Genomic DNA, 20,710 nt, shown 5'->3' on the forward strand with positions numbered 1-20,710 from the left:
CCATAGCTCCTCTCCGTCTACCCAGACCTCCCTCTGGTTAATCTCAGTGTTATGCGCTCCTTGAACACATGCACTTATTAAATGCTTATTAGCTGAACATATCACTCAGTCACAAAAGAGGTTCTTTCATGTGGCGCTTCAAAGCAAAGCGTCACTGTTCAGTCCCAGGGATGGCTGCACGTTGTTTACCTTTACAGCCCACCTTCTTACTCACTCCTCATCCCCCTCCACTGTTCTGCTATAGTTAGCAGTCCTATCAATTGTCGTCAGACGGTTTAAAGCTCTTGGGACAACAAGGCTTGCAGAGAGGAGAAAAAGGTTGGGTGTTAAATTTAGTGGACTCAGTCAGGAAGCTGCGGATTTTCTGTTTTCTAGGTCAGGTAAGTGCCAAGTCGGCCAGAAGCCTCTGACTGAGACACATGGGGAAACACGAACAGATAGAAGACCACTGCCTGAGGGGAGGGAGGAGGGGGGAGAGAGAGAACAGCTTGTGTCACTGCTCTTAGGTTCACTGGAAATATACTGTACATTACGGGCTGACAACCATCATTCCCTCAGATTAAGTTTCAGCTTGTTCTTGGTACGATGGTTTGACACTCATCATCGGCGAGCAGTGATTTTTAAAAGAGTTGTATAAGCAGAGGATAACCTGAAATGTGAACACGCACACTCACTCGCACGCACACATAAGCACGCATACGCACTCTTGCCAATGCTGCATTTGGGCAAGAGTGCTCTGAGAGAGGCAGGCGAGGCAAACACACTTTCAGGGTCTGATGAACATGTCATCCAGGGAGAAGAAGGAATAATTTGCTCTTTCATTTGGTTCATTCCACTGGATGTCTTCTGCTCCACAGCGGCTGCTGTCAGCCTGCAGGAAATGAAAGTGTTTACCGAGCCTGGCCGTCCATTTGCGCCGCTCCAGGATGCACTATTACAGCAGGCATGACCATTAATAAGCACAGTCATGGATCAGACTTCTCTGACACTGAGCAAAGTGAACCTTTGTCAGGCATGAGGAAAAAAAGGGAGGAACAAGTGTGAGAACCAGCAGTACAGATAAATACAAATAACATGATGCTACATTATTTGGTGACAGACAATGCACGCACATCAGGACCTCACACAGACTGTGCACACGCAAACACACATTCCTCTGACAGCCTGAGAGTGCTCCAGCCTTTAAAGCCGCCTCCACTGAAAAGCACTGAACATTATACAGGGATTTGGTGTCACGAAGGGAAAAGCCAAAACAGTTTGAGCAATGGCTCCATGTTTACACTCTTCAAAGTAAAAAAATCCAATCTTTTTCTCTCCTAATGCCTGGTCTGATACGTTAACTCACAGTATCTGTCAATAACAGGTACCAATGGGATTCCAATATTCCCTTTTCTAAAGTTTGGAATCTGTAAACCTTCCTGTAAAGAACTTAATAGGATCATGTTTATGTACGATGACATGAGGCCGGGTAACGCTGTGAATATTATTTTCTTTGTCGGTTAATTTACCAATAGTTTCCTTGATTAATCATGTATTATTTTGTTCAGAAACTGTCAGAAAATAGTTCAAAATGGTACAAGGTGACATCCTTAAATGTCCGATTTTGTCTGACCAACAGAATAAAACCTAAAGAAGTTCTGTTAACGGTCATGATGGACAAAAAACAGCAAATCCTCACTTTTTGCTTGAAAATTGACTAAAAAGAATCCCCAGTTATCAACACAGATCCCGGTTTTTCCATGTCACAGCTGCTACCCTGTTAAAAAAGGTCAGTTCAGCTGCCGTGCATTACTTACTCATTTTTGTACTCGTGGTCATTCCGGCTGCATAAAACTCCTCTCAGAAACGAGAGGGAACAGACAGAGCTGAGCTGGCTTCATAATACTGTGCTGCATGTCTCCAACAAAAGAAAAACTTAAATGATTCAAATAATATAAAAATTGCAGAATGCCCCCTGGGAAAAGACACAAATGGCAGAAAATTGTTCTCAGAGCACAAATGTATAAGAAAGCTTGCCCTGAGTATGTGCTTTCGTCCAATTTATCTACTAAAACGCACAAAAAAGACTTTGAAGTCATTCACGTATGAAGGTGGGAAAAGTATAAGGGCGGCATAATGAGGATCGCATGCATCACAGCACCTAAAGGAGACTTGATGCACATGAAGCGCCTGCAGGCTCATCTAAAGCGTATTCTCTTTAGGTTTACTGAAGATGCGAGAAGTGTCACTGCACGTTTCATTAAAGGTGGAATCTCTCATGTATATTCTTCAACATGATAAAATTTGGAGGCTGTTATTTGACATTTTGTTGGAATCCACGTTACTTGATAACTCAAGCTGCCATGGTAATACAGCACGGCTTCTTTTAAAGTCATAGCATGATAGAAATCAGCAAGGCATAAAACTGACCATTATGATGATTGACAGCCCGCCTGTTACCTTGATCCCTGTCTTGTTAACTACTGGGACTTGATTCAGTATTTCAGTTCACGTGTCTGACAGATTTCATTCCCTGAGCTCTCTGTTAAAGGGAATAACATTCATTTTACCATTCCCATGCCAGTGGGACCAACACTGACATGCATATATTTGCACTGTATCATGCATGAGCACTTCAGCGCTCACAGCTGATTGACTGAATCACCGAGTCCAGCCCACCTCGATTAATATTTACGACGATAACGGTGGAAAATTTACCACTCAGAATTTTTTGTAACCTTTGATCTTGTAATCTCCACGTTTGAAGTTGGCGACTAGCTGATTTTTATCAGCTTTAGCTAGCCAGATAATTAAGATAACGTGAGCTGAACCAACTGACTTTTAATGTGAAATACTTTCTTGTATTAAACTGAGAACCCTGTACTGTAAATATACACTTAATGGCTACATACTGTTCATGATATTATGCTAAAAGACTGAAGCTAATGCTCCATGTTGCTGGCAAAAGTTTAGCATCCTCGCCAGTTACTGATCCAGGCAGTAGGATCAAGTAAAATGTGCAGTTTTGCTCTTACATATCCCTGTTTGGCGGCTTATACGCTGGTAATTGTTTGTATTTTTAACGTTACAAAAGAAGGCTTTAGGCAGACGAAAGCTATCTCAGGTAAAGTTGGCTACAGTATTACTGGAGTGTAAACACCCCATTGGCATCAGGTTGCAAAGATGATGTGAGAGAAGCACACATTGTAATCAATTCCTTACGGTTTTGCTCATTTTCATTTGGTTCTGGAAAGGTTAAAAGAAAACACACCACCCTCCAAAAATATGTAGCTCTTCTCTGACTGCAAACCCATGCACACTGCTTCAGGCCAGTGAGGTAAGCTATGATTGGACAACTGCTGTTCTGTTCTATTGGACATATTGATGAATTTAGGGAAAAAACCCAGTCACTCCTACGTAAAAAAAAAAAAAAAGACAATTTCTTGTATCTTCAAAGGCTATAAATCAAATATCTTAAAGTCTCTGATCCCTGATGTCAAGCCCCGGGCAGGTACATTGAAGATGAAAGGACACTGAGTTTGCAGGTTGATGGAATTCTTGTCTGAACTTTTAAAGCTAAATGAGTCATTTTATCAAAGTGCTGTATCAGATTTTAATCAGAAAATGTAACCTTATCCGAAGAAAGATGCTGGATACTGTCACACTTTCGCAATTCATTCTCCATGGAGCAGCAGAGATATCAAAAAAGTGGAGGTGGAGCAAAACTCTCTTGTGTTTCTGGCAAACGCAGGCGGGGTAGTTAAACAGTGATGTGGTACATGTGAAAACTGAAACTGTGTGGTATTCTCTGGGGAAGTGTGGTGGGAATGATAATGAAGACGAGCAAGAATTTAACACTGTTATTAGTGCAAAAGCTCCAATACTCAGGATAAATCGCTCATTAATGGCCTTAGTTACGTCTATGTATAGACCCGCTTTGGTGCACTGGACAAAGACCAAACAAGATGCAGAGTGCAGTGAAAAATCTGACAGCCTACTGGCTCGCAGCATTGCTACCATTCTCATTTTCTGCTGTACCATGTACATTATATTTCCTTGGCAGGAATGTTAACATTAACAGCTTCAAAAGCATTTTTTTTTCCCAAATTAGGCCTGCTATTTTATCCACGAAAAACAGATGGGTAAAATGATATCCTTGAAAAAAAAATCAGATGAAAATGGAGCATTTCAAGATGTCTGTGCTCTCTCCACGTGGCCCCCCGCTTCTTTTCACGGCTATGCAGTGGAGCTTTGTGCTGTGCAGTCTATAGAGGAGTACTGTAATGGAGGAGCATACATTTCTAGGCTAATAGGTTGCCGAGGGCTACACTGCGGCGGGGCTGTGCTGCAAAGCTGCACTCTGCAAAACCAACTCTCATCTGAGCTCTTCACACCTGCAGCTAAGAGGTAAAGAGGAGGGAGAAGTCCTTACGGGCAACATGAGGCTCAACTGTCAGTCTTCAGAGGCAGGAGGACACTCAGCGTGCTGTCTGGGAGCCCTGCTTGCTAACTAAGGCTTCATCATCTCCTGACCTTTCCACAGACGCCGGTACCTTCCCCCGATATGATGAGGGTGTCACAGCCTCCCTCGCTGTATCATCTCCTTCCTCTCTTCCACTCCTACTTATTTCCAGTGCCTGTCTCCACTCGTCTGTCTTTCTACTTCCATCACACTCACTCCTAATGAGGACGTTTATTCCCACTGAAGTGTGTGTGTGCTATAGAGTATGAGGATGTAGAATCCACCAGCTGAGCTCCTGCACCACCTCTGACCTCCCTTGTCTCTCTCCATCCGCCTCTCCTCTCTCTGTTTAGATGTTTACCTGTCCGTCTGACTGTTGGCATTAAGGACCTGTCACTAAACTGCAGTCAGTGCAATTGGCTGTCATGTCTCCCTCGAGTGTCAACTCAAGCTCCCTCAGTACAAACCTTAATGAGCCCTGCGGTGGAAACGACAGCCTCCTATACACCCGGAGCTGAAAAGACGGAGCGACAATGGGGGGCAAAAGTGTGATGCTCATGGGGAACAGGTAGAGAGGGAGACAGAGCAACAGGGGAGCAGGCAATTATCCCGACACCGGTGCTGTGTATGGCCATCCGGCCCTCTAGCAGGCATGTTACAAATGAGCTATATCCTGTGCTGCTGTGGAAATAATCACACCTAGCCCAGCATCACTCTTCACCCCACCTGGTAGAGGACAGATGCTCCAACACATCAGAGGGAGAAGTAAAGAGAGGCTGCACCTTGAGTGGGAATTCAAACAATATCAATGCTGTATTTTACCCTTAATAATACTGTGTTACTTTGCCAACACAGATTTCTTTACTGCTGAGCCCATAAAACACCCGGGAATTGAATTGTGAGAGGAGCAGAAGGGGATACAGACGGAATGTGACATATTTAAAGGAAGGGAGGGAGGGAGGGAGTTACCTATGTTGATATATCAGAAGGAGGACCGGGGGGAGTGATTTGCCCCAAAACAAGGAGAAGATAGGGTGAGATTCTCGGCACAAGAGAATGAGATTTGAGAAAAAGCTTGAGCAATCTACATCGCTGTCGCTGTGATTCGCCTTCTGAAGCAGAAACGGGAGCGGAAAATGGGGGCAACTCTCAGACAAGAATAATGTTGTGACCAACACGACTTGTCTCAAAGCGCATATAGATTGTATGAAAACAACAATCTCACACACTCATTCTATGTCACACTGTGCTGCACACACATTTTGGGTCAGGTGTATCTTCCCTTCAGTGTCCTGCAGTGGTCAGGTTAAAAAAAACCCCACTCTGAATAACACAAAGCGACCCCTTACCCGCAATTATCTCTACATCCACTGTGACCTGACCTGTTAATAACAGACCTGTTGTGGACTTGTTTAGGTTTACTGGACTGTAGAGACATAAATGAGTGTTTCCGAATATGCAGAGGAGGAGCAAACGCCTCAAGTGTAACCTGCTAATTAACCTGCAGTTTGCATAACTGTAACCAGCACGGCAGGTAAGCCAGCAGCTGTGGCACCAACATACAGCGTACTAACAGGCCACTGCCAAGTTATTTCCCATCAATTCATGTCATGTTCCAATTGGCTGGTTTGTAAATTGCCTGTCAGTGAACTTGACACACAGAGCAATCTAGCACCGCTGTTTTGAAATTGATAACTTCAAGTCACAACTGTCAACTTCAGTCTGAGACGGCCGAAATCACAGTGTAACAAGGGACCTTAAGATGAGACCCCCATGTTAATGTGGCAACACTGTGGGACAGAACATACAGCCCGCGAGAGCAAAAAAGAGGGATGGAGAGGAAAACCAGTGTCAGCCATGTTTGTGGATTGCCTTCCCCGTGGGCAGCCTCACCTTTCTCAGCTCTTGTATTTTAATTTCACAATGGTTTATGCACCATTTTAGACGACTACAAAGCATTATAGCCAAATTGAATTCAGTATGTTTAAAAGCATGTCGATGCTACGCTTCTGGGGCAAAAAGTAGAAATTGATGCAAATCTTAAAATATCATGTATTTTCTAAATCAGAGTTTGTTCTGTCCTGTAATAGATTCCAATTGGAGGTCACCGTTTACTCATCCTCTCTATTTCCAGCTCCATGTCTGCTCACACAAACCAACGCAGGCCTCAGTGTGTTCAGTTAAAGACTCACGCTGTTAAGTATTCAGAAACAGCAGGAGCACAGAGTGAGGCCGCGGTGGGCCAAAAAACACAGACAGGACGACCTCCAACAAGGACAAACTTTATCTGGATGTTGCTGTGAGCATGTCTGTGACTGTGTGTGCACACGTGTCTCATGAAAGTGTGCGCGAACATGACTGTGTTGCAGATATTGCGTAACTGGAAGCCAGACAAGAAACGTGTCCATTTATTGAGCCTTTACCATGAAGCTGTTGGCTTCTCTTGTCTGATGAAGAAGAAAGAAAAGGCAGCTAAGTTCTTATGTATGAATTTTAAAAGCAAAAACATGAATTAACATTTATTTACTACAGAGGTGAGGAACTGGTCTAGAGCATCCATCGAGGGCTACACTCAGTGGCATACCGAGATGTGTTTCACAGGGGTGGCACACAGCGACATTTCTCACTGTAGCTCATAGTATAGCATGTTTGTAGTTGTCATGATGCTTGAGATTAGCATTTTTCATCGCCATGAGCTCATCCCCACAGATCGCTGGCTGGCTCACCTTTAACTTCCACAAAAAAAATAACTGTTAGTCAATTTCTTGAAAACCACCATCTACTTCTGTTTCGTTGACAGGCACCATGACGCATTGACATGATATCAACGCTATGAGTGTGTTGCATTCAGGGGCTGCTTGGAAAAACGTCTATGATTTACATCTATTCTTTATTGCTGAAAAAAAATTAAAGTAATTGCTTTTTTGTATTTATGAATTGCCTCGTGGATCAGAGGCCGGAGGTTCCCTTCCACTGATTTACTGCATGTGGCATTTATTGCAAAAGACTGGAGTGAGGGTAAATCATTATTCAAAGCATTTCGGTTGCCCTGCTTCAGTCTCTGAAGCTAGACCTGCATGCAGTGTGTTTCCCAGCTTACTACAGAATCCCTTCAGTATCATAAGGGAAGTGACAGCAGCTTGAGGGAACAAAGCAATAAGTAAAAAATTAACATAAATTCACATGGTAATATATTCAGCATTGGGCAATGGCTTTCCATATAACAGAGGGACGTGTTTTTGAAAAAAGATTGTGTTTTCAGAAGAGCAAAGCAGAGAGAATTTGCAAAATCGTGCACAGACACGAGTACAATGAACAAATATTAGCCGTGATATTTGGGATTCAAAATGAAGATAAACTATCCCAATCTCTGGAGCCCAATTGTGTGTCAACACACACACACCCAAACACACACACACCCTACACCCTGAATTCATTACTGAAGTCCCATACAGGCATTCAATACGAACACAAAGGAATTCTTTAACTAACAAATGGCCCACAAGTTAATCCAAAAAGTCTCTTTCATCAACAATAGCCACCAGTGATAACACTGGCACCTGAGACTAGGTTGAAAAGAACTGCGGTAATTTGGTTTCACAATACGCAGCGCGCACACACACACCCACACACACACACCCACACACACCCACACACACACACACACACACACACACACACACACACACACACTCCCTGCTCAGCCCGACCACTGAGCGTGGTGACAACTGCAGCCACAGTATTGTGCTGCTCTGTAATTAAATGGAGATGTGGGGTCAAAACTCTCAACAGGTTGGCTGACACGACACGAAAAGGAAACTGGCTTTCCTCTAAGTGACTTGATATGACTTGACATAAACTGTATTTATAGCTATTATTAAAATAGAAAAATTATTTCTCTTCTAAACATCATAATATCAGGAGAACTAAAGTGGGATTTCTCCCAGCCTGGTCTTGTCTGATTCTTCAGCACAGATAATGGCTGTGCAGGGTAGCTGAAGGTACAGAATGTGCACACGCATACACACACACACACACACACACACACACACACACACACACACACACACTGCATGAAAATGGAGGTTACATTACCTTTCCGAAGCTCCCTTTCCCAATGGCCCGCAATATCTGGAAGTGGTCGAAGTTCACTGTGAAGAGAGAGAGAGAAAAAGAGAGAAGGAATCCGTCAGCATGAGTTCAGCTACATTTCAGGATGGGGAAGATGGCATATAATCGTAGTGCAATCATAAAGTATTAGCACAGTGACAACTTTGCTGTCGTTTAGGATCTGCAGACTGTGAGGCTGACTCGAAGCATTAATCTGAAGATGAACAGTGAAGGAATCGCAGTCCTTTTTGAGCCCAGAAAGTAATTGGATAAGTTCACATGAAGTTGTCACATTTAAGGGTTAGCTGCAAGTCTCACACACATCAGCAGACTGTTCCTGGATGAGGCTTGCTTCTTGCTTGCTTTGAGGGCTTTTTCTTTTCAGTCTGGTCTTTGGCAACACATGCTCAGGTGGACTGAGGTCAGGTGAGAACATTTAGTCTCAAAAAAGCCCTTGGTTGTCTTGTCTTGTCTGTAGGCAAGCTCGGACTGGCCATTCTGACAAATGCCATTTGGGCTGTGAGACCACCACCAGCAATGTGGTACAAATATTTGACCTGCCAGCTGCAGCTCACTTTATCTGACCGAGGGTTACGCAGTCTATACTTTACGGTGGTTAACAACCATTGTCACCTCCCCCACCAGTTCAAGTGGATCCACCCATCCATGTCATGCCAGACCAGAATTAAATGAAATCAAGACAGAAAGAGTGGAGTTTGGATTGAATATACAAACGAAACTGATGAAGGTCCGTGAAAAGCAAAAAGGTGGAGCAGAAAAGGTCAGGGAGAAAAAGAAAAGAAAATATCGAGGCTGATGTTGCAAAATGTTTGAAGTTAACACAATTATTATTTTAAAATAACGTTACCGATGCCAGTGCCATGCAAAAACCTTCTAACTGCAGCGATAAGAGTAACACATGAAAGAGAGGGAGTCTGGAGTAATGAGCAGCAGGATGGTTCCAGTGGAGAGCGGGTGCAAGAAGGGGAGGCCCCTGCTGAGGACGAATGACATGATGACCTCCCAGCAGACAGATGTGACAGCAGAGCCACTGTCAGGGCCTTGCAGGGGGAGATGCAACACATGGTTTCCCACCAGGACACATTGAGGTGGTTTGTTTTTGGATGAATATGTGGTAAGAGCCAGCATGGAGGACACAGGGGATGGAAATGAGCAGAGACAAGGTGAAGACGAGTGGGATCTGGTGAATAAGTCTTGCTTTTCATGCAGAAACTAGCCAATATGCCGCTACCAGGTCGATACAAGTTATTGACTGATACTTAGCACCTTATTGGACTGGGATACAAATCCTTCCAAACCTTCTCTGTTACACAAGTGGCATGTGAGCAATTCATGAAGAATAGATTATGGAGCACTAGAGCGTCTTGGAGCTTTCATGCTAATGGCTACACAGAAAGGCATTATTGTACCTATATGTCATAAACAGCCTGATATTGCTTTATGCAGCTAATGAGTGCATATGATGGGGGGAAATGGGGCTGGTCCAGGCAGAAATTTCCACTTTGCTAGATCACCTTCCTTCTGCACAGTCCTAAAAACAAGACTAAAAGATGCTAATATTAGCATGAAAAGATGCCAGCAATGACAATGCTTTGACACTGTTGTAATGGTATAATGTTTACTATGTTCATGGTAAGTAGCACAAAATACAAACTGATGGGACTGTCATTAATTTTGCAGTTTTTTGGTAATAAACAAATTTAGATTTTGACCTGATGATGCAGCATTACATGCAAAGGATCACCAAAGTCATAACAATTCATCCTCAGGGGAGCGTGAATGCCTGTAAGCTTTCATGGCAATCCGTCCAATATTTCAGTCTGGACCAATGCTGATGGCTTTGCCATCCCCAGAGCCAAAAAGTGCTAGGAGTCCTACACTGCTCACCCAATACAGATTTGAAGACTCTCAAACAGTTATGAAGTTGGAAGTCAGCACATGGTTTCATTTAAAATCCAATGTGCTGCAAAGCAATAAAAACCGTATTACTGTCTATGGTACTTTCTGGCTGCTCTGTACATTGGATTGGTACTGTGTCTTTTGGAATCAATAAAACAGAAAGAACGTTTAGTGTTAGAATGAAAGCCATCGTATCTGAACACCACTGGAGGGAACAATGGAAAACTGGAAAGCAATGACTCTGAGTAATCACAACATGAAGCATGCATGTTCTCACAGGATGTGAACAATGTAGCTTCAACATATCACCATATATCAGGAAGGAAATGGACAGAGTTGTCACCTCCTAATTTTATTAAGGCTCTGTCAGACTAATTGCAAAGAGGAGATTTCTTTGGTAATTTTTTGAAAAACTTTCAACAATCTGTCTTCTCATCAGACGTTACAACACTATACACAAGCCAAAAACAAGTGGCAGAAAATTGAAGACTTTTAACAAAGCCACAGAAATAATAATCAAGATCAACGACTACATGTTTAATTTTGTGTAAATGAGCAAGAGGAAATGAAAAAGGGCCCTTATCTCTGCATGGAAATGCTTACTTAAGAATTCCAGTTTGTCTCGCAGGAACATCAGAGCGGAGAGGAGAGAGGAGTCTCAATCATTCATCTTACTTTATTTTGTTATATCAGTATGTGTAATGGCACAGCAAGATGTTTTGGCTCATTGCCTTCTTCAGTGGATGTGTGTGTGTGTTGTGCAGATTGATAGAAATGTCCTGTGCGTGGTACAGAGTTTAAACTAAGTTTAGAGGCAGGGAGAGGGAGGCTGCTTGGATTATGAACATTTGGACCTGAACAAACAGTTAAAGGAGTCGTATTTTATGACATAAATCCCATAATTTATTCTATTTCTCAGTGATCTACGTAAAACCTTTTTTTTTTTTGTTCAAAGTCACATTCATTACTTCAAAGCCATCTTTCTCTTTGGCTTATGGCGGACTGTTATGAATACTACATCTCCATTTGAATGAAAGTGAAACGGCCCGATCCAAATGTTGAAAGAATTGTACCAATTAAGGTCTAACATAATTAGTGAACCATTTCATTGCATCTTGCCCCATTAAACGCTCTCTTTCTGCCAAATTCCCTTCTCACATTTAACACATTAAAGTTTCTTTGCTTACATATAATATAGACTTGCCTAAACAGTTATTTGAGACCTTAAGAAACATGAGAATAAAATAAGTCTAAAAACACTCTCCCATTGACTTGTTTGTACCCTCTACCTCACTGCACTAAAAATACAAAGTGCTGTGTGAGCCACAGTCCACACAGCTTCAGTCTCTTACAAATAAGAGCCAAAAATTAGCTGTAAAAGTTCATTTCATTTTCACAGCATTTGTGCAACCTTTGTCATTCTCTGTGTCCATGGAAACCATACACACTCACAGAGAACAAGGTATGGCCCGTGTTCTCTGTGAGTGTGAGTGTGTGTGTGTGTGTGTGTGTGTGTGTGTGTGTGTGTGTGTGTGTGTGTGTGCAGCAGGGCCGTAGGCAGATGTGAGCACAGCAGGCATGAGACGAGCTCACGAAGCTCCTCCTTAAAAGTCATCTTCTAAAGCTCATGTCCTGATCTGAAAGGAACGATCATGAGGGAAGAATGCCCACGCTGGGCTCCTCCAGGCAGACCCACCACCAGCTGACCTGTGCACCCCAGGCTGAACGAGGAGGCAAACCCCACGATGCTTTTTGCTTCCTGACAAAAGACACAAGGTGTGATTTGCATGTTTTGTCTGGAAGATAAACTAATCCAGTGTGGATTCTTCCCGCTCAGTCTTTTGTACATGGCTAATCCTCTCATATGGCATGGCTCTGACTGCACCCTGGTGCAGGCACACAGAGACACTGTACCATGAACATAGCTATCCATGAGGTATTAAAAGGGATAAAGAGAAATGTGAAGAAAACTGTATGTACAGCATGGTGGGTTCATAGATTCAATAGTTCCTCGTTGAAAGAATAATGATGCATTTCCCTCCCTCCCGTGCCAACATTAGCCTAACATTAACACTGGATCATGTTGAGCGGCATATGCTCAGTCCCAGTGTACTCCAGCAGAGGTGATTGATGGATAGTTAAACAGCTTTGGAAATGCACTCTCCCGACACCTTGCTGACATTAGAATAGGACTGTGTCCAACAGGCAAATCAATAGTTTCTCCCACTTTGCACAATGACTGGCCACATATGCAGAGGTGTAGAACTAAACAAGCCTTGAATTCGTCTCTCAACATCTCTTTTTTCACTATTATTATTACTGATGTCATGAATCTGATCACAGTTCAAAAGGCTTTGTCTGGAAAACTTCAGTTTCTTCAACAAACAAACTAATATCTGCAACTCTTGACAGAAATCTGAGAAGAAACACTCGATCCATCACCTACGGCAGCGATCGCCAACTGGCAGTCCGTGGGCCACATCCAGGCCCGGAGAATATTATTGAATTCAGAAAATGCACACGTAAACTCAGTTTGTCCTGAGAGTGCTGATCAGGAGCTGCCTCAACAAGCAGCACGCCGGACAGACTACTGAAGGTAACTGCAGAGTCGTCTGAGAATCACTAAGCTCGTTGGTCATTATTGTGCTGAGCCTCAAACTGAGTGTTTTTGTTCCCATCCTGGGATCCCGAAGAGGATTTTTTTTGTTGAGATAAGGACTCACACTGAATGTCTCTTTGGCGGAGGCTCATAAAAATGATTCATTTTGTAAGCAAGTGAACATACTAAACAAAAACAGACTAATTATGTCTAAATTCAGCCATTTCCTTATTTGAAAGTCTGGCCCCCACAGTGTCTGCTTGGAATGAATCTGACCTTTGGGCGAATGTAGCCCCTGTAGGACCCCTGATCTGTCTCAGTTCATCAAGTGTCTTACTCTACGTATACGTACGTTACGTATCAGATGGGGTAAGCACCTCACAACAAGCTTCCTATACCTGAAATGTAATATTTTAACATATTCCTGATTTATTTATCTTAGTGCTGGCAATCGATTAAAATATTTAATCGCGATTAATCTCATGAATGTCCCAGTAAACTTGCGATTAATCGCAAATTAATCACACATTTTTATCTATTCTAAATGTCCCATTAATTATCATTTTAATACTGTTATCAACATGGAAAAGTGGATAGGCTTGCTTTGTGCAAATGTTTTTTACTGAAAACAATGTGTAGTGTTATATTTCACACTAACATTCTCACTTTGAGCAGTCATTCACATTTGAATGAATCAAATCTCACACAATTTAACACTGTCAATAAACAGATGAGAAAAAATAAATACTTGGTTACAAAAAAGCCCCTTCAACAACCCTTTCTAAGGGATCAAAACAGGGTGATACAAGATAAAGTTACAAAGTTGCACATCATTGTAAACTAGGACTCAACCTATAGTGCAGTTGAACCATGGCTTAAACTTTCCTTTCTTAAGTTTCCTTTCAACATACAGGCAGTCAGACTATGATGCTCTTCTATTTATTCACCAGAGGTTTATCAACGCAGCCTCTTATTTCTCTCCAGAAAGAATGAACATTACTTGGCTGCAGTAAGCTTGTTCTTAGTTGTGGTATCCATACGCCTCTGTCCAAACTTTGGTCTTGTCAGTCGACCCATCTGGCAACTTCTTGAAACGAAACTTTCTATTCAGAATCTTGTTCGCATCCATTTCAGCGTTTCGCGCTTGACATCCGCCTACACTTTCACAGCTAGCGAGCAGGCGAGACCAAAACATGCGTGGGGCGTGTCTATTGTTTTGTTTCCGGTTTACAATCGGATCCTGTAGTTTTTGTAACGTTACTAGCAGTGGCCACAGCTTATAAAAAACTACAAGTTCACTAGGTCACAAAGAACATTAATCACGCGATAAAAAAAAAAGGACGCCGTTAAAATTGATTTGCGTTAACACCTTAATAACGCAATATTTCTGACAGCACTAATCTATCTTAATTTATTTAAAAGATAAATTCTGTTGTAGCAAGTTGACTTTTTCAGTACACCATATCAGACTTTCACGAGGACTTGAGTACACCATGAACCTGACCTGGGTCCAACCTTCTCCCAGCACCCAGTCACAATGAGTGAGACGGAATAAATGTAGCCCGACACATTGATATATTACAAAAGGAAACCTAAGAAATGCAAATTCACTATCAAATTTTTGGGATATAATTCTACATGACAGATAACACAATTAACCATCCACATCAATGTTTCTTTCAGCCCATCGATCGATGTCGCCAGTATCACAGCGCTTCCTCGAAGTATGAGTCATCAGGTAATGGGAAGCAAAACAAAAGTGCCCTCCCTCCGCCACCCCTCCCACCCTTTAACTAGCCTGGAGAAGGGAGCCGCTCTTCAGATTAAGGGGAAAAAGACATTTGGGCCTTGATCCATTCTAAAGGGATAATCAGAGCAGACGTGGCATTTCCTGTAGCCATCACTTCAGCATCAGAGACTCTCTTTTCAACCCATGTGCCAGCCTGGCTCCCACATGCTGGGAGGAAGAATTATGTGGGAGGCAGAACAGGTCTTTCATGTCATACAAGCTTGACTGCAAATCACAACATGGGCTGTCTCTGGTCAGTTAAATCAAACAGCGGAAGGTGAAGCAATTACAGCGCAGTCGATAACTGGGTTCACAGCGTCGCAAATTGTTCAATCACGGCCATGACAGTCGTCATCTGAGAGCTCAAGTTTTTCTCTTTACCTGTGGACTCTATTAACAAATCCTGTGTGACTAAACATTCCCCTGCATTTCAATGAATCTTTTTTCTAGTGCTGGCAGCGAGCGTCCTTAGATAAGCAGCACTTTTCTTTCCCAGCATCGAGTGGTTGATTTCTGCACAGCTTCTGCAGCGAGTGTTGAGCCAGATCATTAAAGCGCAGAGGGCACCCATTTGATAATCTACAGTCAACAAATTCTGCTAATGGTACTTGTAATTTGTGTCGTTTCACGGTCAAGAGGTACTAGAGAGAAACCAGCAAGCTGATAGTTAGTGCGGTTGGATAGTGTCTGCAGTCACTGTGCTGGTTCCACTCTCAGGTTTCAGTGGATGCTGCACAAAGGCCAAGCAAACCCGGCAGCCTGTAGTGTGAGCAAATCTGATCTACCATGGAGACTGTGGGAGAACGACAACATCTTTTCTTCCCGAGGGGCTGGAAGCTGCTGACACACCAGGATGATATGCTGAGTGAGCTTCACAGGGGTCCTCAATGGGTGATTGGTTCCTGTGGAGGAGCTGGTACTGGCATAAAGCCCGTGGCAAGGGGCATGGAAAGTGTGAGTCTGAGAGGTGAGTGTATTCATGCACTTAAAGCCTTAAGTTGAGCCCACAATCCAGCCCTCCCTAAAGGAACTTTTTTCAACAACAGCAACAGATTTAACACTTGTCTGCCATTCTAGGCCAATGATCTGCCAGCCAGTGCCGTCATTTCTGAACACATGCAAAATTGACCCAGAATTCCAAAGTTACGTGATTAAAGCTGCAGATTGTTTAATCAGCATTCACAACACTGTGAACTTCTCACTGCACATAACAGAAGTTTAAACTCAGTTAATGGATCTTTCTTGCCAAAATGCACCGACATGAATGTGCTCCAACTATCAGTCACACAACTCCAACCAGGGCGCCCAAAATATCACAACTGTCGATAAGTGTACTGTAATTCATAACTCTATTTAAAGTTTCAGGACTACTTGGGGCTATGAGAGGTGCAGTTATACAAAGGGAGATGGACCTGTTCTCAAATCTCTCGCTCAGGAGCGGCTTAACAACCACAGTAACAACAAGGCAGTAACCTTGGTGGTGGTGCAGCGGGAGGCTTCATACAAACTGATCAAAAGCTCAGCTTACTCCTATAATAACTGCAGTTAATACAACCAGTTGCAACACGGTGAATGATAAAAGAGAGATGAGGGGAGGCTAGACAAGGTGAACCATGTGGAGGACACCTTCAAGACCACAAGGAATACATTATGCAGGAAGATCATTAACCCTGCTAATTATACCCTGGGAAATACTGAATTTCTGAGGGATCTGGAGAGACAGAGGAGTTTTCTTCAATGTGATCATTTTCAGAGAGTGAGACAAAACAAATCTGCAGCTCATGTTACAACAGTTACATGACAGGGTTGGTATCAATCCTTCAAAGAAGAAAAGTAAGTGGTGTATTACACACCAGAGTCATTATTGAAACATATTTAAAAAAAAAACAAAAACAAAGACTGCAATTAAGAGTTGGGACAACATGGAGAGGCAGGACAAAAAAATGTAAATAAATGTAAGAAAATGAATATGAATTTAGTGTGTGGTGCAAACTTTCTGTAGTCATATTTTGGTGTTAATTATGAATCCTGAGATAATGCAATTTTCATGAGACGTTCTTTATTAATCACCATCATAGTCGCTGCTCCCGGCACAAAGGCAGTTGTGTGGGGGGAGGAGGGATGGCGATTTATCAAGAGCGCAGATGCTGACGAATTATGAGTTCAACTCATATACAAGTACCTGCAGTTTAGATAGCTGCGGCGTGTTTCACTTCAAACACATGCTTGCTGCTTCAAGGTTGGGAGTTTATGTTATGTTGTGTGACTTGAGAAAAGTTGGATGGATTCACTGTTTTCTGGTGCTGTAAGGTGTGATAAATACACAGTAGCTGCAGTGTGGTCAAGCACACAAATTACTCCGAGATATGCATTCCAGCATCACCTGGATTTTTGAGGTTAACTGTGCCTCCATCCCGCGCTAATCAGTGTAATTATAAAATAGAGGATGTGAAGTTTAAATGGGTTTAGCCAAATTTGGATACAATGAGATGAGTGAAAATCAGATTTTTTAATGTGTTGAGATACATCATTCTCCGCTTTTCCCTCAAACCCAACAAGTCGTCCTTTGAGAACACCTCACAGTTATCTAGTAGAGAAAAGAACTGAAATTCAATTGGCTTTAAAGCAAAAGCACGCAGACAGCAGAAGATTAAGTATTGATGCATTTCTCAGAAAATCAAAACAGCACCCACAACATCTCATGCTCCACTATGTGGCCTCCAATTTCACCCTCAGTTCCCCAAAGAGGCTATATCTAACTGGAAGAGAAACACCACATGATCAATAAACTGCACCAATGATACTGTTCCACTGTCACCTGAAATGGATGCATCAAGCTGAGCCGGGATGCTACCGAGGAATGAGGAGGAGGCAAAGCTCTATCCTAATGGGGGGCAACCTAATACCTTTGATGTCAGAGCTTGAGCACATTGATCTATGCGATACCACTTAATGCGATGGAGCCATGGTTCACCGTGCTCATTCCAGTCACGAGTCAAAGTGTTGTGCTGAGAGGGCTGAATTGGAAAAGGCAGAGATTGAATTTCTGTCACCGTTCCTGTTGCTTGTAAAATACTTCCATTTAAAAAACGTGACTTACCTTTCCCCTTACACCTGCCTGTGCTAAGTTGACATGTCTATGACATCTGCATCTGACAAGCAACAAAGCATTTAAAAGACTATTTTTTTTTAAGTCCAACGCAGCAACAATTGACCGTGATTCTTTCATTACACCCAGTTGATGGATATCACTTCACTGTTCAGCTTGTTTTCATTTACTTTAGTAAAAACAATGTGCTACAGTGTTGAAGTTCACAACCAAGCTGGAAAGCAATACCCGGTTCATAGAGGACTGCTTGCTTTGATGAGTTCTGTGCTGTCATAACACTGCTTTTGTACTCCATACTGTTTCTACCTAAGACAACGAGGTAGATGGATGCACAGCTTGCACAAAGCCCAGCCTAACTGGCTCCAAATGAATCATTATTTCAATAATGGCAAAATGAATCTGAATATTGAAATACTGGTTGAGTGTAAGATTCAGTAAATATCAAAGTAAGGTTCAATCATTTCAAAATCTAAAGCAGTTTGATACACAACACAGAAAGTGAACTCTGAAATGTTAATGCAGTACATTTAGAGACAACCGAGCCATCAAATCACACTGAGTGAATGCACCCTATGTGGATAAGCCCATTGGACTGGGATCAAAAAACCTCCTAGCATCGATCCCTTCCTGTTCTGTCTTTGGAGAATACGCCTCTGCTTCTAATCCAATCCCATACTGTCTGCCTCCGTACCATGTTATCAGCCTGTGTACAAGCTGTTTCTCAGATTTTGCTGACAAGTTTCCATTTGCATACACAGTGCACATAACCACGATGCAATGTGCTTGGCAGCTTTATGACATCAGCATCAGGGCGCTGCTGGATATGATGATGGCTCCATACTTTGCTCAAGTTCTCGTGGCAGTAGTTTAGAATCTCTACGTAGACGCTGGCTGAAGGATCAGAGTCCGGGTGCATGTGACTCTTCGCCGTGCATGTGACTCCACACAGTGCCGCTCGGATCATAGTAAGAACTGCTCTCAAAAAACTGTTTGCTTTACAGCAGCTTTTGCTCCCACGTGATTACTGAATATTTCATCGCAGTAGTAAGCCATATTTCATGGTCTGTAGTAGTCGAGCTGCTACTGGGACACATTTGAGTCTTTGATATTGAGCATCCAATCGAAATGCATGAGGCAGATGCAGGAGGACTTAATGTAGGATTCAATTCATTGTAAATCCAACACATTTTGCTCTCGGCATTCTCCATTTCTCAAGTTTTCTGACTGTAGGCCATCTTGATCTTGACCTTACACTGATGGTCTTTGATCTTTATTGATGGGACTCTCATTACAAGATGGGGGAAAAAGACTTATGCGTTCTTTTGATCAGCACAGGGAAGGCTGCATGCGCCCTGGATGGCGATGAAGAGAATATGGTGGCGTGAATCATTGCTGTTGGCAGCATGCTTCTTTTCAAGTGGGTAAAGTTTTAAAACCAGGCTGTTGGAGGTGCACAAATAAGAGAGCATTTGCTGAAGACTGAGAAATACATGCATCAGAGGAAAGAACGTCAAACACATTGCTTGTCTGTGACAAAGAAAGAACTACTGCCTCTGTAGGCGTGGTGTTTCCCCCGCTTGCCTAAGAGATCTGTATGTAGTTAAATTTTACTCTATAACTTGGTGAAAGCAGACGCTTGACATCTTAAATTTCAAACCAACACAATGGCAAAGTGCCTCTGAAGAGCGCTGAAGGCCACATTTGATGAATCTGTTTACTTAAATCACTATCATCACCGAGCAGCCATCATCATCATTTTCTCCTTGTACACTAGAGCACTAATACAGCCTAATTGCAGGCTCTCTAAACAGAGCATCTCATGAATATTCATGAGCGCTACCGAGCTTATTGTGTTTACAGGCGTGACAATTTCAGCTATGGATCTCAACACATAATTGGACAAGGGTAGGGAGATACGTACACAGGGTGTGCCGGTGCAACTCTTTATTTAATTCCAGTGGTGAGTCGACAGTCCCTGCAGGCGGACTGTCATGTGGTTAGAATGTCTTTGAGTCTCCTTGCATGTGCATTAATTACCCTCAGAGTGGTTTTTTGATCTTCATCTGCTGGACGGCTTTTATGATGACACAAAAGAATCACGCTGCTGGAAAATTAAAGCAGCCATTAAGGCTTGATCTGGCTGGATTTTCTTTTTTTTTCCCTGGCTGTGTTTGTGTACTTCACTAATGTGATGAACCTCTATTCAAAACAACTGGTGGTGCATGTGATTCATACACTGCACCTTGTTGCTAAGGTTACTCTGCAAATTAGAAGGGACTTACACTGCTGGTGCCTGAAGACCAATAGAGGTCATAGATCAGGGATGGAAGCATCGGCTGCCAAAGTTTCATTTGGTGCAAACTGACAGAAAGTGCAGATACACAGGAAACACAGTGTATTTGTCACTGCAGTTGTGACACGTACTGCGCACCCCAAATACGTCCAGAAGACAAGACGTGGTCATTTTGTGCAGGGGAGGGGATCATTTTTAACGTCCACAAGGGTGAAATGGAACACCATGAAGCAGCCACAGTGAGCTGTTAGACGAAGAGCTGCAGGCCACAGACTGGATTCCTCCATCTCCTCAGCTAGGTAACCAACTGCGCCCTGCTGTTGTGTATAAAGCTCCGCTCTGTGCCAGCATGGAATCAGATCGCTGTTTCTTTCATTAAAACTAGAGTTTGTTTGGTTGCACTGTCAACAGATACACCAGTTGCTTGACTGTTGTGTTTCTAACAAAGT

The 20,710-nt window shown here is 42.8% G+C and overlaps 1 protein-coding gene across 1 annotated transcript in view; it reads right to left on the reverse strand.

Moving 5' to 3' along the window:
- LOC139341524 (serine/threonine-protein kinase 32C) overlaps positions 1-20,710 on the reverse strand; it is a 73,058-nt gene that overhangs the window by 40,632 nt on the left and 11,716 nt on the right. Inside the window, exon 2 of the mRNA XM_070978079.1 lies at positions 8,537-8,592. Within this exon, the coding sequence (XP_070834180.1) occupies positions 8,537-8,592 (56 nt within the window). The remainder of the gene's footprint in view (positions 1-8,536; positions 8,593-20,710) is intronic.

This window comes from Chaetodon trifascialis, chromosome 13 (genome assembly GCF_039877785.1).
Source record: "Chaetodon trifascialis isolate fChaTrf1 chromosome 13, fChaTrf1.hap1, whole genome shotgun sequence".
NCBI lineage: Eukaryota > Metazoa > Chordata > Actinopteri > Chaetodontiformes > Chaetodontidae > Chaetodon > Chaetodon trifascialis.